Raw genomic sequence first — 20,228 nt, forward strand, 5'->3', positions numbered from 1 at the left:
GCTAGCTATATCAGTTAGTATTTGTTGCGCTTGGTAGCATAACATCCAAGTAAAACACCAATATGATGAAAAGCTACATTATGAAAGAAAGGAACATAAAATAAAACTTAATTGATACAAAACCTCCAGTTTGATAAAAGTTTTTCTTATTAAATTGATATTAACTCTTATAAAACTGTTATATAACTCATAAAATAACATAAGATGAGTTGTGTTTCAACACAGTTTTAATTTGTTGTACAAATTGTTTCATCTACTTTTCATCTATTTTCTCACATAATGTATTCATGAAATTATTTATTTGTTTAATTTTTGACACTTTGGATCAGTTTGTATGTGTGTGTGTGTGTGTGTGTGTGTGTGTGTGTGTGTGTGTGTGTGTGTGTGTGTGTGTGTGTGTGTGTGTGTGTGTGTGTGTGTGTGTGTGTGTGTGTCACTAACATATCACACATGCCAGATGCTGCCGCTCCTCCTCATTGTGTAACCATATTCTTGGGAAGACGTTATTTAAACACTCACATTACAGTCACACCCACAGCTTATATTGATACATCTGACACATAATAATGTCTTTCAGGACTCAGTATATCAATGATTCATCCTCTCTCATCAATAAGTCATGTTATAAAGAGTGCGCTGCACTGTCTGTCTTTGCAGTGTTTTATTCAGATCTGGGGAGTATTTTGGTCCTTGGTGAAACAAGAAACTCTCCATCATGACACAGCATGCAGCAAGGCCTTAACGGTGAGATCAGCTCTCATCATGGAGCATCGGACCTCATGATATAACAAAATAAAGCTGGTATTTCATTAAACTGATTACTCAGAGCTGTAAGAAAGTCCTGATGAGACTTAAGGGCACCCAAGATCAGTTTACTCGTCATGAGGAGCACTGCTCTTTGAAAACTGTGAGTTTATAACATCAGGGCATTATAAGGAGGTTCTTTCTAAAGTCAGTATACTTTCTAAGAAGGCATTATTCATAACAGGTTTATAATTAACTAGAAGCTTTGTTAACAAATGTAGAACAGAACACCTGTGTAACAGACTAGGGACTGTATGGCGTCCAATGCAATGTTCAGATCATATCATTCAGAATGTAATTATACACAGATGAGGAAGGAGTCTGTGATATTGGGGGAGCAGAGATCCTATAGCTGCTACCGCTGGCTGCAAAGTCCCAATTTTGCTAAAGGCTGCCGGACTGAAGCCATAGTCAGAATATAGTTAAAACTGTAAAGAGTTTTTTTTTTAACTACTACTTTTTTGTAGTTTTACTGTTATAAATGACAAAAAAAAAAACATAACAACAAAAACCACAAAGTGAGGGGAGTCCGGCTTAGACGGTGACCATCAGCTTCATCTATCAGGTGTATGAGGGGATTTCCAGGTTGGGGGTCAAGCCCGGCCCGAGCGCACTGGATGAATACGATGATGATGATGATGATGATGACTTCCCCGTTAAGTTCAAGTCCATTTCCCCCCGTGCAGACTCCGCCACCGCGTCAACAACTCGTCTATTTTTAGCGGAGCTGTCTGAGGTTGCCATGTTGCCTGCGAGGTAAAGGCTCGTCCGCCCCAGAGAGGAGACACTGCGGCACTGAGTCACGGTGCTGGTCTCTGCTCGCCGTGCGGCTCTCGTGTTCCCAGTGTTGCTTAATTAGGACATCCCGGAAGAGCCACGGTGCTGCGCGCAGCTGAGTGGCGGGACAGGGAGGCAGGAGAGGACCGCACGACCGCAGCACGCAGCCGCGGACCCGTCCGGATATTGACAGTCCCGACAAAACATCTGTGGACGTTTGCGGGACCAGAGGAGTGAGGTAAGTTGTTTTCCCATGCTGATGAGTTTCTACTTGACTGTCAAGTTGCGTTGATTCTGGTAGAGCTGAGGCAATAAGTGGGTGTGCAACGACGCAGAGATATATCCAGAGCCATCTTCACCTCCTCCCTGCGCCATGGTGTTTTATATTTAGCACGCAGTGTAAGAGCACATTGTGTTGATTTTGTTTTGTTTCCACTGATCACATTCGTCTGCTGGAGTAACGGTGATGTTGTGTTGGAGCTTCAGATTTGAGGGGCGGTGAAAATCCTGTCAGCATGCCAGAAGTGTGCCATGTCATGCTTTATTGTGAAGCGTCATCTTTGGGACTGTGAGTGCAGGATGAGCACTTATATCCGCCAATATGATTCTTAAACAGCCTATTACTGTCATATATACATTGACTAAGACGTTTTGAGTTTCAAATTGACAAAACATTCTCGCCTAAAGGTCCATTTAGTAGTTTTTGAAGCTTTTAATCACATCTCCCTTCACGTTGCTCAAAGGTCGACTCTAACTTTGGTTCAACCCCATTTTTTCTTTTTAACTCAACTTTCAAGTCTAGAACTTAACGATTAAGTGCTCATATGCTGATGAAGGCCATGTGATATAATTGGACCCAGGACCAAGACTTTTACTAACAGCTCATACTGACACTACAATGGTGTCCTGTTTAAATGTTGAAGCTATATAGTTAACGCAATACAGATACAACAATTATTTGCTGAATATACTAAAGTTTATTTGTACAGTGCAGCACAGGACCTTGAGACCTATACATTACAATACCTTACAGTAGGCCCACAGCAGCAGGCTGTGGCCCAATTTAGCCCCAAAGATCAGATACCAGGCCACAGGGTTCAGGAGACACATGCGGTCAAAGTGTGCTTTCTCAGCTGTTAGCTGGGGTCTGTACACTGTTGCCCACCTGTCTACAGGAACAGGTGGTGGATTGTGTTCATGTATGGGTCTACTTCAGAAATTTACCAACAGATGAATTCCTTTGACTTCAACATTTAGTTTTTTTTCTGACGTTGTACAGTCTTTGTACCATTACTGGTTTGAACCCACTCTGGCTGTTTCCAGATCCGTTTTCTGTGATTAGCTGAATATATTAAGTGTTTATAAAAAGCTAAAAACACATCACTGGCCATGTCTTTGCATTGACATGAAGAGTTTGGCTGTTTGACAATCGCTGGCTGTTTCTGTCTCATGGTTTTTAAATACATAATTATTGAGTGAGACAGTGATTAAGTGAAGTGTGTAGAACTCCAGCAAATACGGTAGTTGATTCTTTCACCTCTTTTCAAAGTATACAATGTAAAGCTGCAGTGTTGGGGCTGCATCAGAAAATGAAAACTGCCCTCCAATATTTCTCAGAGCCCCATCTTGAAAGAGTAACTTAACACCTTGTTACATTGATTTACATGTGTACTGCTATAGTGTATGTTCATGATTGGTTAATAAAGGGTTCTTACAATGTGTTGGTAAGAAGATGTATTTTGGGTCTGATAACTTTCAGCACTTTCCCAGCGGTGAGTGGTCAAATAGTGTGTTGGGGCAGTCTGTTGTTTAATACTTGAAAAAAGTAAACATCCACCATGAAAGAAGATTTATTAACCATAAATGACAAATGTTTTATTTTTGTTTTCTACGTGTTTAAACAACAATACAGGTAGGCCCTCTAAAGAAGTAGTTATACTAGTAGGCCTAAAGAGGGTTTCAAAATGTCAATACTTTATTGATATATTTATCTTTGCTCAAACGCAAGAGGTAAACCTGACTCCACTCGATCCAAGCAAATATCTGGGAGCAGATGTTGCTTCATATCTGAGGTGCTGCTCATGATCAGCCTACATTGAGCTCGCCAGGTTTCAGACGGTTGTGACCCAGAGGGCAGAAATAGCAGCTGAGTCCTGTGACTGTCATCTGGCACGGCTGAGAGGTTTCTCCACAGAGATGACTCGATGACGCCCATCAGGACACATTTAATGCTCATAGCACATCACTACAAGACCTCATTTTAAAGATTACAGACAGGGACAACTATGCAGTCAAGCTGCTATATTTATGTGACGCAAAGAGCCTCCTGGGGTTTTTATGGATCATTTGTGTAGCAACTAAAAAAGATTAAAACTCATACCTTTGGATTGTTTGTTGGACAGGAAGGTAGCAGGTGGTGGATTAGGATGTGTGTGTTACCTAGCAGTAGTTTGCGTAAACATGCATAGGGTTGCTGGATTGAATTCCACTCTGTTGACTAATTGCCTGCATGTCTTTATGGTGAGGCACATGGCTGGTCAGTGTGAAAGAGTGAGGTACAATGTCGTCTGGGCCGTGTTTCAGTGGCATTCGATTGCAGGAGGTTCATTCATCTCCTAGCAGTGAGTTAAGTTTGACAATACTGTGTGCACATTTTGTTTGGATACAGTCTGTATTATCATGTATGTTGAATGTCCAATCTAAATGAATTAAGTTAATTGTGCTAATATGTGGAAAAGGGGGTCATTGACACCTTATGGCATTTAATAATAAATGAAGAAATATACATTAGCCATTCCAAAAGTTTAAAAGTTAATGAGATTATTTCAGAAGTCTGCGGTTGTATAATATTGTCTGTAAATATTAGCATAGTATAGATTCATTTTTAAATTTTGATTCTACTTAAAGATACCGTGTATTTCAAAGTTTTATTTATTTATTCCACTCAATTCTCTGTCTTTCCTCTCTGCCTCACTCCAGTCTCTGTCCCATCTTAATACAATTGTGTGATACGTTCATGTGTTCATGGCAAATTGTGACTTTGGCAGAGCACCAGACGTCAAACAGAGACAGTGTTCATATAAACCCTACTGCATTGGCTACATGTAGTTTCTCTCTGTAATGACTTGTGCCAGCTTTATGTGGGAAAGTCAAGCAGTGATTCAGTCCTCAATAGTGATCCTCTGCTTAGGACCCAGTGCCGATCTCTCCCCTCCCCGTTGAGAGGGGAAAAACATTTCTAATGAGATCAATAAAGGGAAAAAACATACTGTATTACAAAACAAATATCTACGTTTAGAAAGGTCACAGCTTGAGAAACTATTCTTTTGTTTTTTAGGTTTTTCACCATGGAAGGTTTAATAGAGCGGCTGGAGAAAGCTGTGACTCGCCTGGAGAAGATGTCAGTCACAATGTCCAGCGGCATGGCTAATGGGGACTGTGTCAACGGCATCGATGGAGGCAAGTCTGTGCCTCAGGAATACATACCACTATCAACAAGTTAAACAGGCCCTAGATGAACTGGAGTAAACTTAGAGCAATGGTTTCTCTTTGTGTCTCCAGGTTTATCTCAGTGTGTGGAGGCCTTTGACGTCCTACTGACGGGTCCGTTGTCAGAGTACCTGAGCTACAGCCACGCCATAGGAAGTGAGGTGGCGAAACATGTAAGTTGTGTTGGATTCAGTCACTAAAGTCTCTATAAACACGAGAGGAGTTAATCAAAATGTTGATCGACTCATGAGCAACATAAGCTGCATGCCAGGCACGACTCAGGGCTGAACAAGATTCTCGTCACCACAAGATTAATGTGTTTATTTACAGGTTATTCCTCACAGAGGACATCAAGGGTTCTTCATTATACCACAAGATAAAGGTGGATTGCTCTCAAGAATGAGCCAAGATCCTCAAAAGGGAGCACAGATACCAGTGGAGCAACTAGTGCAGTCTGCCTGTGCCAATTTTTATTACATTTATAAACAAACATGGATTGTCCTGCTTTAGATCCAGCTTACAAATGTGTGGCACTGGAAAGCTGCAGGGTAGTGATGTTTGTGTATGGGAGGCCCTGATCCATGTTTACTGTCTTCTACAAAGCCAAAGATGGGAGTATGACTGAACTTTGACCATACTTTCATTTATCAAAACGCTAGTGGAGCACCTCTTTCTATTTGGTAATGACCTGTACTACTGCTAAGACTGTGAGTGTGTTTTGTGGTACGCCAAATAGCAGAATTGTGTCCTTTGAATGAATCCAGAACAGAAGAGTGAGGTCAGGCAGAGAAAAATCACAGCCAAATGTAAAACAAGAATGCTTGTATTTCTTCCTTTGTACCTTGATAGAAGATCTCTATCTCCATGTCACATATCTGGGTGAGTGTGTGAGCGAGAGACAGAGGTAGTTTCTCTAAGTTTGCAAAGCTCCTTTTATGGACAAAGCCTCCCTGGTGGTTCCCTTGGCCCGCAACTGGAGGTCTCAAACACACACAGGACACAGCTGGTTGGGCCAAACCCAAACTCTCTCTGTCTGTCTGTCTGTCTGTCTGTCTGTCTGTCTGTCTGTCTGTGTGTGTGTGTGTGGGTGTGTGTGTGTGTGTGTGTCTGTGTGTGTGTGTGTGTGTGTGTGTGTGCGTGTGCATGTGTGCATGTGTTACTAAACTTTTGTTTCATGTCTAAGACAGATTGATTGTCTGCCAGGATTTCAATAGTCGTGAGAAAACTAAAAACGTAAACATAGGAGAATGAAAGATTTGCAAAGCTCTTTTTCATTGCAATCTAACATGGTCTGTAGTATAAACACTATAGTTACTGCCTGTTACGGTCCATGTATCATAACCTTTACCATATACTAACCTATCTTACTTTGGTTCTTTATGATTGACAGGCAGACATGGTTAACAACGCCCTGCAGACTCTGCAAACCTTTCTCAAGATGGCCGCCACGCACCAGAAACCTGCTCAGGTACAACATGCTGAAATGGTGTGAGAGCTGTGTGTGGTCACTGTTGAGTTAAAATGAGCTGTGCTGCCAGTGTATTGCAATTGTATTGATTCTTCTCCAGCATCGATCCCACAGAGATTATGTGAATGTGCACTCAACTACTCTTAACTTGTTCTGTCAGGTTTATATCAGAATGTTAGACCTTTGATTTTATAATTCATTAAAAATAATTTGATTTGAAAGTTATTTCTGACACTTTCACCTATCTCTGAGATGTGCTTTACTGTCAAACGAAAAGATTTGCCACTGTACACTAAATCAAAACCTTTTTTCCTCATAGCAAGCAAACAGTAGTTAAAAAGAGTATTTCATGTTTTTTATTAGCAACAGAAATGATGCCAATCTTCATGTCATTAACTTTATTTATGTATACAGTATGCTCTCTGTTGCTTTTAGAACCCAACTGAACGTGATTAATCATTTAACGTGGCTTAATATCATCATTATGATCAGTGCTGCTCGCGTTCAGTTAACTGCAGCAGGCGATGCTCAGTGCAACGCTCACAACATTCAGTAAAAAACTTCATCAAATGTTTCACATCTCACACAGAGATGAACTATATCTCTGAGCGGTGTGTCAGCCTGTGTCCTCCCCTCTTGTGTTCCCCAACAGGCCGGGCTGTTCACAGAGGGATTATGCTGCGCTTTGACTGAGAAAACGCCAATACATCACATTCCCAACATGATCACGTAGAGAGAAAGGAGGGTGGGAGAAAGAACTATGTGGGTGTTTGTGTGTGTGAGAGAGAGAGAGCTCGTATGATATCATCCCATTGGCCTTCTGTGTGTGTGTGTGTGTGTGTGTGTGTGTGTGTGTGTGTGTGTGTGTGTGTGTGTGTGTGTGTGTGTGTGCGCGCGTGTGTTACAGGGCTCGTAGAGCCCCACCAGGAAGTGATTACTTGCTATCTGTCAGGCCATTGGTCAAGAGGCTGTTCAAAAAAGAGCATTCAGTGATTGTCAGAAATACAAACAAGGAAGGAGTCAGTGTTTTACAGAGAAAGAGAGAGAGAAACTGACCTAAGAGAGGGGAGGAAAGAGATATTAGGTAATCAGAGAAAAAACCTTTGCATCACTGTTGGCCAAATGAATACAAAACACAAGTCACAGAAAAAGCGGTAACAGAAGTCTTTCCCCCTTTTCCAAGTATGTAATTATCATAGAACGCTTAGAACACATAGAACACACAATGCACACACACAAACACACACACACACACACACACACACACACACACACACACACACACACAGACTACAATTAGTACAATCCCTGTGCTGAAAAACCTTCACAAACAAACACATGCACACCCAGACACACATCTGTTGATCTCACTCATTCATGTCTATATCTGTAGCCTGCAATGCAGATCCGGCATATGAGGAAAAGTGTGTGTGACCAGTGCCCTACCTCTTTACACGCACGCACGCACGCACGCACGCGCACACGTGCACACACACACACACACACACACACACACACACACACACACACACACACACACGCAGATAACAAACTTCTGGCCTTTCTCTGCAGCACAGCCTCTGTTGTGCTCTCTGGCTTTTTATGGGCATGTTCTATATTTGAGCCTGTGTGCATGTGTGTGTGTGTGTGTGTGTGTGTGTGTGTATGTGTGTGCGTGTGTGTGTGTGAGAAAGAGAAAGTTAGAGTGAAAGAAATTAAGCCTCTCTCTCATGTGACCTCAAGTTGGCCTGTTCGCTTTGTGTGTCTGGCAGTTCAGACACACTGTAGACTTTCACAGTTACAGTTGTTCTCCCATTGTCGCCCTCCACTCTGCACCTTTGATCCACTGCTTGTATAGGAAGTCAAGGCTCGGACGCTGTGCTTTTGTAACACACTGCCCATCGAATAATGTGAGCCGACGTTTTTGAACCTTTTGTTTCCGTTTGTATCTCTGCCTCAGTTGACTTGACTTCTTATCCATGTAGTCATATGGAGGCCTACATTTGCATTTAGAGATTTAGAGAGTTTTGGAGAACTGCCTGAGGAGCAGTGGGAATTAGGATTTAAATCATTGTGTTAATCTTAGTTCAGAGATTATTATGGGATGTGTAAACTAGTTCAAACGTAGAACGCAGTGTGAGCAATCACAGTTCATAACGCTGGGAGCTGCATTAGTTCAGTCTTTGATCGAATTAAGTTCTCCTGTCTTTGTGCAAAGCTTACCGCCTCATGAAGCTAGCTCTGCCCAAAGGTTAGCTATTTCGCTTCTAGCAAGAAAAAACACTTGAACACATGAAATACGACATAGTTAGTGAGCTTTAGAGGTACTGGTAGGCAGGGCAGCTGTTTCCCCTTGTTTCAAGTAGTCATGCTAAGCTAGGTTGGCTACTGGCCATCAAAATTAGCTTGGCTTATTTTAGCGTAAACTATTATGTGTGTATTTATGACTATGTTTGTCTATAGGACCAATGTAAATATGTGCTTAGGAATGAAGCAGTTTAAATTTACCAGAACATTTTCAGGTTACAGTGCACTTGGGAATACAACTAATATATTTGTGTCTCTTCTCACCATGCGGTATGATTGAGTGGGGAAGTCCACTGACTCACAGAATACAAGTCATACTTTCAGTGAGAGCCATGAGGACTTTGTTGTTGTGCGATGTAGCAAGGGACAGGCGGGTATAATGGACGCTATAAGAATTTTCACATGAATAGTAGAGCTGAAAATATCAGTTGATTTATCTGTTAGTTAAATCTGCAGCTATTTTTATTAATTAATTAGTTGTTTTATTCATTCTTTTCAAGCAAAAAATCCATCGATGCTAATTCCAGCTTCTCAACTCTGCAAATTTAATTATGTTTTTGTTGTGTATGATTGTGAATCTTTTTTTTTTCATTGACATTTTCTAAACAAAATATTTAATCAATAAAATCAAATTGAATAATCTGCAGAATAATTACTAAGTAAAATAATTGATAGTTGCACTTCATATTACCTCAAATCATCCGTATCATCCATTCCTACTCAGTAAACCCAGTACACAAGTATGGTAGCTGCTTTGGAGAGGAAAGATATAGTCCTTTAAAGCTCTTCGCAACACAGATATTAGCTGGATTTAGTGAGAATAAAAGCAGCTGAAGGAGCAGAGAATGTAGCGTCTACTTCAGCTTATAGAGATCATGTGCAACTCATTGGGGGAAGAATTTCTTGAGAAAAAAAGGAGAACATTTACTTCTGTTTGTATTGCTCCTTTGCATGCAAGCTTAGCAGCTGTATTTTCATATACAGCATAGTGTCACACAAACATCTATGTGTATTATTCAACAATACTTTTTCACACATCAGGTTATTAAACTGATGGTATCAACGCAAATACACTGACTTATTTTGTTGCATGTAATAAATCAGCTGCTTCAATAACAGAGCTGTGTTCTGCAGCTTCTCATCTGAATAAAGAAACACTTTTGTCACAGCTCATTAACAGTAAATGTTTTACATAGCAGCCAGTTCACTGCAGATCAGAACAAGAAAGCTGTAGCAGAAATTCCACAGATTAACATTGTGTTCCTGAATCTATGTGTGCGGGTGAATGTGTGATAGGTAAACTGTAAACACTGGAGGAGCAGTATGCCTTACAAGGCCAGAGGGATCTCCCCATGAACCGAGGAATGTTTCAGGAACGAAGCGATGGGGAGGGGAGCTGAGGGCTGGGAGACGGGCTATACTGTAGCTGAGATCTGGAAGAGCCAATGGAAAAAAGCTTGGGCTAATAAAATTTGTTACTGTCCTGTAGCCTAGTTTAGGAATTACTGACCGGGAACGAGGCCAGGCTGGGTATGGATGGGTAGGTAAACAAAAAGCATCCAAAATAAATTGAAGAAGAATCAGAAAGAGAATTGATTTTTTGAAAGAAGGTTTTCTAGCTCTCAAGGCTTTTTGTATTTGATTTAAATCCAATATGTTGTTTAGACTCCCACTATCCTACCACTCTAGTTACAGTTGCTTTTTCATCTTGCATACCTCTCTCACACTGACATGTTGTCCTGCATCCTACTGCTCACCTATTCTAATAACTCTATGATTCTTCTTCTGCAGATGGAGCTGCATGACCTGCTGAAGCCCATTTCGGATCACATCCAGGAGATCCAGAGCTTCCGCGAACGAAATCGCGGCAGCAGCTTCTTTAACCACCTGTCAGCGATCAGTGAAAGCATCCCCGCTCTAGGCTGGGTGGCTGTGGTAAGGACGAGTGCAAATACACACACTTATACACAAACACAAACACATATATACAGGAAAACACATGGAAGAAGATGCGTATCAGCATATAAAAACAATAACAAGCACATAAACACACAAACGTATACAACTAACTCAACAAAGGAATCTCTTAACTTAAGCGGGAAAAAACAAAGTTTCCGGAAAAATACTAATTGTGAGAAAAGCGTATTGGAAGTATTTTGTTTTTCCTCTCAGCGGGTCTCAACATAGCCGGTGGCTCTTAGCTAACAGCGCTAACAGTGTGAACTACGGCAACAGTGCAGACACAGCTAACTGTGTTTACCTGAGGGGGAACCGGAGGGTGGGTGATACACGACCACGACCAGGCTGTCGGTCAGGATGGTGTTATCAGCTGTAACCACGCTGTGAGAGCAGTGCAGAGCAGCAGCCATGAGCTAACCTGTGGCTCATAATGACGATGAAGCACAAAAAACACGGCCGGCCACGTTGTGTCATTAAAGCAAGGAGAAGCTCTGGTATCAACACAAATAGAGGGAGAGTGACTTCTCTCTCAGGTCCACATTAGTCCACTAGGTCTTTACATAGCTAGTAGTTGTTTGCTGCTCATGTTCAGAATGCTAAATACAGCTCCTTTAATTACAATTTAATTACAATTCAGCAGTCATATTAAATACATAAAAACTAGATTAGTATACATAAACACAGCTTACCATGTTTATGTCCATTATTTATTAATCTGTCCCCTCATTAGTCTCTGCTTCTCGTCAAAACAAAATATATTTTCCTGAGTTTAGGAATAAATATCATTTAGATTAAGATCAAAGCTTTTTCACTTGAGTCCTTCGAGTAAAAGCGTTTGGATCAGGCTCTGCCCAGTGTTAGTGGCTGTCAGGAAGGAACTTCTCTTCACTATGAGCTCTTCTGCTTTTTGCTCTATAATAAAGACAAATGCTGCTGATAGTCAGATACTTTTCATAAGACTGTATGTGAATTTTTTGAACTCAAAGTAAATTGACAGTGAGGTTAGTGTTTTCTGATGAACTTGCATGCCTTTTAGAGTCAGAAGCCGGGTCCGTATGTGAAGGAGATGAACGATGCTGCCACTTTCTACACCAACAGAGTGCTGAAGGACTACAAGGAAACGTAAGTCCGTCTAATTCTGTGATTAGATTCAAGAGACAACTTCAATCTCAGAAAGTTCATCAGTGAAATACTTCATTGTACATGATTTCCTGCTCACCTCATCTTATTTTCTGTTTTCATCTGATCATCACACCTCTCACCCACCTCCCCAGCGACAGGCGTCATGTAGACTGGGTACGTTCTTACCTTTCAATCTGGAGCGAGATGCAGTCCTTCATCAAACAGCACCACACTACAGGACTGGTGTGGAGCAAGAGTGTGAGTACAGCTACTTCTCCTCTAAAAATGCACTTTCCTCTAGATAATACCTTACTCCTGTAACAATTTGTTTAATATTATATCTGTGTTTTCATCGAGTTTCCATTCACAGGCTTTGATATTTTTACATCAGAGCTCAAATTAACTCCTGCTATTTGCGTACACTTCCATTTTTAGTTATGGAGCAGCTGGTTACATAAACCACTGCAGAAAGCATGAATGAATGAACGCGCTTCTCTCCAGTGGCTGCACCCTGTGGTGCTCCATAGAGCTCCCAAAACCTATGTAATTCCCACACACACACTTCTGTTTGTGGATGTCACTTTGAGACTCTTCTGCACTCACACTCATTAGATCCCATAGATTGTGATGGCCCGAAACCAAATCCTTTCACACACACTTGACCTTTTTTCTCCTTGTTAGCTCGAAGGGTTTCTCATCTCTATTGAGTCAGGGAAAGCCATGGTGAAATTTTCCTCTTAAAGAAACAGTTTAACATTTTAGGAAATACATATATTCACTTTGATTTTATTTGATTTGGCTTTTGCTCTGATCGAGAGCTTGATGAGGAGATCAATACCAGTCATGTGTCTGTACATTACATATGAAGCTATAATCAGGAGTTATCTTAATTTAACCTAGCATAAATAATGAAAACAGTAGGCATGGCTGTAATAACACATTGCATATCATTTAGTTAATTTCGTTTAAATACTACATTTTCTCACTTTTTCATGTATACACCGACATTTCACAAAATCTTTGGTCGTGGAAATTTGGATTAAAGTCCTGGAAAAGTCCTGAAAATCCATTGGTCAAAATGTGTATAAATCCTGCCATAAGTGACTAACGAGGACAACAGTTTTCAACGTGTCCAGTATTGAGGGAGAACGCTGCAGACGACAACCGCTAAATGAGCTGCAGTGTAATAACAATCTTCTCATCTCACTCTCGGCAAGATTAAATAAAAGCAAATACTAGCTTTAAATTGCTCCTTTAACATCAAATGATTAGGTCAAAACATCAGGTGAAGCTAATGCTCAACAGATGTGCATGCATGTGTGTTTTCTACATGCAGAAACTTGAGAGCTTGCAGAGGCTATTCGTGTGTCAGCTGTTGTCCCGGCTGTCAAACGACAGTTTTGAAATGTGTGTTAGAGACTCAGTGTGTGTGTACGTACAAGGACGTGAGTATGTGGTACTAACAGGTGGTCCTCAGGGTTTACTTGAATGGAGGTTTTCTTCACAGAAGAACCCCGACAAAGAGTCTGTGTACGCACACAGCCTGCGCCGTAACCTAAACTGCAGGGCTGGTCTCCCTTTTACGCAGCCGTCATCTGCTGCTCAGATAGGGGTTTAGTGACACGCTTATACTCATGCACAGGCTGGCATATGGCTTTTTACACACACACACACACACACACACACACACACACACACACACACACACACACACACACACACACACACACATCACATTAGTTCATATGCTTCAGATCAGGTCTAAAAGGAATTTCAAATTTTGTAAAAACAAGTACATTCTAGATAATGTTTACCAAAGAAAAACACACAATTTTGATTATTATATCTTATATCATATCTTTTCTTAATGTAGAATTCCTTAAAGCAGTAAAAAAAAAGTCACTACACAACTTCACTCCAGAAAAAGTCTCCAAATTGCTGATTTTGCCCCAAACGAGTCCCAAACGTTAAAATATAAATAACCCAAAGACAATTCTCAGGTTTTAACATCTGTATCCACTGAATGTTTGGCATTTTAGCTTTAAATGTATGGAATTGACTCTATTATCAAAATAGTTGCCAATTCATTTTCTGTTGTTTCTATTAATTAATTGCGACAAACGCCCCTCAAAATAAAATAAAGGACTAAAATGCAAAGTTTTCCTCTGCCTCAGACAAACGTGTTTGTGTAGACCCGTAAACGCACAAATACACAAGCAGCCATGAACACAAAGAAGCAGTCAGACAGTTTTACAGCCATGCATGAAAACACACATGCTGCTTCTAATCCAGTGGTATGCGCTGAGCTGTTTAGTGTAACAGGTCAGCATTGTTCAGCAATGATATTCACGACACATGTGCCTCGTGTCTAAGGTCAAGTAGTCTCAGCTGTACTCAGAAGCGTGTAAATTGACAGTTGAACTGGTGTTATAGGTGTGTGTGTGTGTGTGTGTGTGTGTGTGTTTCTCTCTCTGGCAGCTGTGCAAGGTCTTCAGACTGTTTGTGTGTGTGTGTGTGTGTGTGTGTGTGTGTGTGTGTGTGTGTGTGTGTGTGTGTGTGTGTGCACGTTTCTCTTCACTGTAGTAGTCAATAGGTGGCTGTGCACTTTCACTATACACAGCTCATCAGTTAAAAAAAGCTGCAATTCATTGTCAACACATTGACGTGGACTAGAGATGACCAGTTGCCTGATTGTTGGTCCTGATTAGTCTAATTACAAACTAACACTGCTCAGCCGGCGACAGTTTTCAAAGCTACCAGACTTTATTTTAAATTCAAGCAGATATCCTGAAGTTTCCAAAGAAACCAAATATTTCAGGAAGATTTTTTGGAGAAATGTGTATAAATGCATGAGAATATTTTTAGTAAAGTTGGTCAGTGAAAACATCATATAGAGTGTTTTTTTCTCATCTTATGCATGCAGAGCACAATCACCTCCACCATGGTCTACTGGTAAAACAACAAGCTTGGAGATATTTATTGTGCAGTGCTCCCCCTGCTGGAGTGTTAAGTTACTACAGCTATCATCTACAAAAAAACTGTCACAGCTATGTTGTTTGGCATCAAAAGCTCACGAGACAAAAAAGCAATGGTGCACTCGAACATTTGTCTTTTTCCACCCTCCAGGGCCCCGTCGCTCCTCCTCTCTGTGACCCCCCCAGTGCTCCCTCCTGTCCTCCTCCTCCGCCTCCTCCCCCCGGCCCACCTCCAGTCTTCACTGATGGTGACTCCCAGCCTCGGGTGGGCAGTGCGGCGGCCCAACACTCAGCCCTCTTTGACCAGCTCAACCAGGGCATGGACATTACTAAAGGTGGGTTCAATAAAGGTTATACAATATGCATGTGCAAAAGCACATACTAGAGCTGCCATTGATGACACACGGATCATGGTCTTGGATATATCTGTACGTATTATGAAGGTTTACTGTTTGAATACAGAACATTTTGTGGAACCGATCAATGTATGCATGTGCATACACCGTTTTTCTTAAAATGTTCCATCTGTAGGTCTGAAGCACATATCGGATGACAAGAAGACCCATAAGAACCCCAATCTACGTTTGCTAGCAACACCGACCAAAACAAAGTCCTCAGGGACCGTAAACTCAGCCAGGACAGCTGTACAGAAAAAGACCCCTGTGCTGGAGCTTGAGGGGAAAAAATGGAGGGTGGTATGTAAAATGTTTATTTTCTCTTGAAGCGGTTATCCCCAAAGTAAGATACTATATTTCCATCTGATGGTAAGTCACATAATATTGTCTGTATATGTACCCTTGTTGTTGTAGGAGAATTTTGAGCAGAACCACGACCTGACGATTGAGGAGACGGAGCTAAAACAAGTGGCCTACGTCTTTGGCTGCAACAACTCCACCCTGCAGATTAAGGGCAAAATTAACTCCATCATCATAGGTGAGCAGTCTGAAGAGCGACTTAAACATTTTGATTAAATTCATAATTTCTGATTATGACTATCTTGATGTGTATTGACTCTCTCTAGATAACTGCAAGAAGCTGGGTTTGGTTTTTGAGAATGTCGTTGGGATTGTGGAGATCATCAACTCCAAGGGAATTCAGTTACAGGTGAGAAAAGCATTGACAGAATAAATTTAGGGTCAGTTATCTATGTTGTATATAAAGTACAATAGACTATAGGCTTCTGTTTGAACACAATTAAAATCAGTTGTTGGTTGTTTTTTACTTCAGTGCAAATTGTGCCACACATCAGTAATTGCACGATGTCTTTCTACAGGTGTTGGGAACAGTTCCCACCATTTCCATCAACACGACGGAGGGCTGCCAGGTATACCTCAGCAAGGACTCCCTCAACTGTGACATCGTCAGTGCCAAGAGCTCCGCGATGAACATCCTGGTACCACAAGATGAGGAATATGTGAGTGTCTGAGACAAGGGACATGGAGATTATTGGATCTCTCTGAATACATGTAAATCCAGTGTTTCCCTGAATCCTTAATGTGCATTTAGTTACTTTCTTGGTGATTCTACAGAGGGAGTATCCAGTACCGGAGCAGTTCAAGACCGTTTGGGACGGCTCCAAACTGGTGACAGAGCCGACTGAAATCGCAGGCTGATTGATGCTCCATCTTCATTACCACCGTGTCATTGTTTGTTTTTCACAATCTCAATCCGAGATTAAAAAAAAAAGGGATTACTGCAGACAATTAACTTTTGTTCCATCGGTTGTTCCTGTATTTGTGACTTCATGTCTCACTAGCACTTTGAAACTGTTGATTATGAAGAATCAGTGAGGAGGTTGATTGTCCCTCTCTACAAAACACACACAGAATATCCCCACAGAATAAATGGATATCCCAGGTTTTGAGTTCCCAAAAAAGTAATGTATTTACATTTTCTTAGATTTCTGTGCCATACAAATAAAGACATTGATGTAAGAATATGTATTGAAATATAATCAATTATATTTCAACATTGTTATGACTGTACCATATGAGAGTAGAAGCACCATTTAGACCACAGGATAAAAACATTATTTTCCAGAAAAGGCTCAAGATTACATAACATGCACACATGACAGTCAGACAAAAATAACTTTGAGTTAAGTATTGGACTACTCTGTATTTTTTTGATCTAATGAAGTATATCTATAACTCTTTAAATGTGTACTGTGGTTGGTTGTCACTAGTCATATTTTATGCAACACAGCTCACTATCTTTTGCATTAACGACAGATGTAAGTCTGTATTGTAAAAATCAATCAGGTCAGACGAATGTAATGTCAGATTCTGGAGGAGTTATTCATTTAATTTGAAAGAATTAACTAAATACTAGTTAGCACTGCATTCGTACACCTTGAAAAACTGACAGTAGTAGTAACGTTTACTGTTAAAGCAGCCCTTGCACGTGTTGGGCTACTGAGGTGCCTCTTCCTCCGGATTAGTTAGGCTGACGCGCCTCTGGTCTGTATTGCTCGTACTAGGTTAACTTACTTGCAATGAGGATCTAAAGACAGTTGGGTATATAACATGCATTTATTGTCCTTCGATGTTGCCGTTGTTTTGTGGTCAAAAACCTGTGCCCTTTCCGGGCTCTGACACCAGCCGTCAATCATGTTCTGATGAGTTAAATAGTGAACCCGAACAGCACCACCCAGTGTTCATACATAGCAACAGTGCGCCCCCATTTGGCTCCCACATTCACACTTCCTGCAACTTGTACTAAGATGTAGCACATGGCACCAGCAGAAATAAAGATAGTATATTTCACTAATGAGTTTCAAAACTTTTAATTAATGTGAAAGCAAATTGTTGTAATTGTGTATAATTTTTCAAATAAAATCAAAACCCTCAGTTCTTGCTCGTTAGAGTTTTTGGACAAGAGAGCTGCTACTTGCAAGACATCAACATCAGAGAGACCAAAAAGAGTAAATATTGTCCAATGTCAAAAATCAAGCAAACTCTCACATGGAAAACACGGAAAGACTTCACATCCAGGAAAATACCAAATATTTACAGACGAAAAAAAGGTTGGTAAGACAGTCACAGAAATAATGACAATATGTTCAGTTTGAAAGTAGCTAAGAATAAAGTCTTTGAGGAAACAAACAAGAAATTTTAGTTTAGAACTGATTTCAAACTCTGGCTGCAAGTACAAGACAAGTTTTTCCCCATCTAGACTATTAAAAGACAAGCATTTCAAAGTATCCTGTCAGTGTTTGATGACCATATTTCCCTGAGAGTCTTGAGTAAAGAGCATCATGTCTTCCTCATCATCCTCTATGAGAGATCTGTAAGCACTCGTTCTCACCATCATAGAGCTTATGTTACTCTTGTCTTTGAGGGGATTCCTAGCTTGCAGACCTCTGTGTGCAATCACCCGGAAGCCTTCAGAGTCCTGTGTGAACAACATGGCCAGATTGTCCTCGTCAACCTCTCTGCAGGACCGCTTTGGTGCTGTTTTTTTTAGGGGAGAGCTGCTTGGTTTGGTCCACTTGAAATGTGACTCAAGGCTCTGCTCTTTATCATCACTTTTCCACATGCACAATGGAGCATGTTTTAGAGGTGATGCAGTTTTTGGCTCTGTACATTTACAATCTGAGAGAGGTTCAATTTGAGAGAGAGTCGAGTGCTTTCTTGGGGACATAATGGACAAAAACCTGCTGTTTTCTTTCTCTTGATCCATTTGAGAAGAATACAAATGTTTAAAGGATTTTTGAGTCGAGGTTCCACCTTCCACGTTAATCTGAATACCAAAGGCATCCTCAGTTTGTAGACTATTTAGGAAAGTTGGCTCAGAGTCAACAACAGCCTTTGTTGAGGTGTTTTTTTGCGTTGTTTTTGTCGGATAAAATTCAACTTCAGAATACTGGCTCCAGGTAAGCCCTGGGTCCTGACTCCACGCCTGTGGTAGAGGTTGACTGTCACCTGGCAATGAGGAGGGTGCAATAAAGCTCCTCTTACTCTGTGGTGGATTTATCTCCTCTATTTGCTCTTCTGCTGCCTGCTCCTCACACAGTGCTGCTTCAGGCTCAGCCCGATTGTCTCTTTTCCAATCATGATTCACTCCAAGCTCAGAGTTATAGATGTCAAACATTTCAAGTTTTCGTTTTGTCCCGGATACTACAGGATCGGGTGCAGTTAAGTCATGTGTTGGCAAGGTAGATGATGAAGAAGGCTGCACTAGATCCATGTTTGGCACTTCAGAAGAAGACATCTTTTTGAGAACTTTAAGCAGAAGGTATACAAAAAAGAAGCATTACGTTAACACAAAAATAAATGGTTGTTTCAATTTATAGATTCAAGTCAATAGTTTACAGCAGCTTTATAAGCTTCTGACTGATTCAACAAAATATGATAATCATCCTAATACAATGTCTTGACAACTCAATGGTAGCAGAGTTTTGCAACGTACCTCTGCTCTGAGGTGCAAAAAAGGTTGATATGGAGCTCTGTTTGGTCTTTGGCATCTCCATTTTCGTCTGGGTGAAATTGAGTGCCACAGCCAAACTGTAACCCCCGCCTCCAGCGAAAGGATTCAGCAGTTTAGAGATGGGACGGGCAAGTCGTTTCTAAGAAAAATCAGACATGCAGGTTAAAATGAGATAATACTCAAGTGCAAAAACTGAGGAAAGGGCTACTGTTAAGATGGTATGATTATTCATATCTGCTGTGAACAGGTTATTAAATGTATTGATTCACTGCTGTATTGATAGGTTATAAAATAGCCATTCAGTCAGAATTTCAACAAGTACCTGTTTAGCTTTTCCTTTCAGTTGCACAGTATCCAGCCAAACACCACATTCCTCGTGAGCAGAGGTCTGTTGCGCTGGTTTGGAGGTCTTCATCGTGGAAAGTAAAGGACAGATCTGTGATACATTAAATACAAATCAATTTTGCGTATTTTGCGTTGTACGTTCGCTACATGATTTATCAAAGGCGATATTACGTTTGCGTTATAGTTCCGAAAACTATTACTATGTCTTCACTGTTACGGTGAGATAATTCACCCACTGAACTTGTCTTGACTCGTTAGCCAACTTCACCAACAGTTAACGTTAGCTAATTTGGCGTTAAATAGCATTAAATAATCACAGCCTTACTTATATTATCGATTTAACATTTGCTATCATATTTCGAACTGACCTTCCTTTTACCGGAATGTTTCGGCTTTCCTTTGCGGTTCCTTAAACTCTATCAACTAGCGTTAACGTTACCTTTTTGTTCAGACGTTTGTCTCTGGCGCCTCGACGATGGGCTGCCACTGACGTTTGACTGAGTGTAAATAATTTGGTTCAGCCTCGAAAATCGTTCTTAATTTAAATAAGTTCT

The 20,228-nt window shown here is 40.8% G+C and overlaps 2 protein-coding genes across 3 annotated transcripts; one reads left to right on the top strand and one right to left on the bottom strand.

The window, feature by feature from the left end:
- The first annotated feature begins 1,575 nt into the window (after positions 1 to 1,575).
- Positions 1,576 to 17,756, top strand: cap2 (cyclase associated actin cytoskeleton regulatory protein 2). Its single transcript, XM_068575490.1, has 13 exons — positions 1,576 to 1,819; positions 4,919 to 5,040; positions 5,143 to 5,243; positions 6,461 to 6,538; positions 10,637 to 10,780; positions 11,841 to 11,926; positions 12,079 to 12,184; positions 15,053 to 15,236; positions 15,433 to 15,596; positions 15,711 to 15,834; positions 15,923 to 16,005; positions 16,175 to 16,315; positions 16,431 to 17,756. Exons 2-13 carry the CDS (start codon positions 4,929 to 4,931, stop codon positions 16,512 to 16,514), a joined length of 1,407 nt encoding a protein of 468 aa, XP_068431591.1. The 5' UTR covers positions 1,576 to 1,819; positions 4,919 to 4,928; the 3' UTR covers positions 16,515 to 17,756.
- On the bottom strand, positions 16,857 to 20,176 carry LOC137784656 (aurora kinase A- and ninein-interacting protein). Of its 2 annotated transcripts, none has more exons than XM_068575492.1 (4): positions 20,114 to 20,176; positions 19,652 to 19,765; positions 19,312 to 19,468; positions 16,857 to 19,124 (listed from the first exon to the last, which is right to left on the bottom strand). In XM_068575492.1, exons 2-4 carry the CDS (start codon positions 19,742 to 19,744, stop codon positions 18,109 to 18,111), a joined length of 1,266 nt encoding a protein of 421 aa, XP_068431593.1. In that variant the 5' UTR covers positions 19,745 to 19,765; positions 20,114 to 20,176; the 3' UTR covers positions 16,857 to 18,108. The 2 variants fall into 2 exon arrangements, with proteins under 2 accessions (XP_068431593.1, XP_068431592.1); XM_068575491.1 differs by having other exon boundaries at positions 16,858 to 19,124; positions 20,043 to 20,127.
- Between the last annotated feature and the right edge of the window lie 52 nt (positions 20,177 to 20,228).

Source organism: Clinocottus analis, unplaced genomic scaffold (assembly GCF_023055335.1).
Source record: "Clinocottus analis isolate CAN_PGR_092001 unplaced genomic scaffold, fCliAna1.0.p SCAF_14, whole genome shotgun sequence".
In the NCBI taxonomy this organism is placed as follows: domain Eukaryota; kingdom Metazoa; phylum Chordata; class Actinopteri; order Perciformes; family Cottidae; genus Clinocottus; species Clinocottus analis.

Excerpts from the sequence above, each read along its gene's own strand:
- LOC137784656 (XM_068575492.1), bottom strand. The coding sequence starts at position 19,744 with ATGAAGACCTCCAAACCAGCGCAACAGACCTCTGCTCACGAGGAATGT. Across the intron at positions 19,469-19,651 it reads TGAAAGGAAAAGCTAAACAG|AAACGACTTGCCCGTCCCAT; the intron begins GTACTTGTTGAA and ends GATTTTTCTTAG. Across the intron at positions 19,125-19,311 it reads TTTTGCACCTCAGAGCAGAG|TTCTCAAAAAGATGTCTTCT; the intron begins GTACGTTGCAAA and ends TTCTGCTTAAAG.
- cap2 (XM_068575490.1), top strand. The coding sequence starts at position 4,929 with ATGGAAGGTTTAATAGAGCGGCTGGAGAAAGCTGTGACTCGCCTGGAG. Across the intron at positions 12,185-15,052 it reads GACTGGTGTGGAGCAAGAGT|GGCCCCGTCGCTCCTCCTCT; the intron begins GTGAGTACAGCT and ends TCCACCCTCCAG. Across the intron at positions 16,316-16,430 it reads TACCACAAGATGAGGAATAT|AGGGAGTATCCAGTACCGGA; the intron begins GTGAGTGTCTGA and ends GTGATTCTACAG.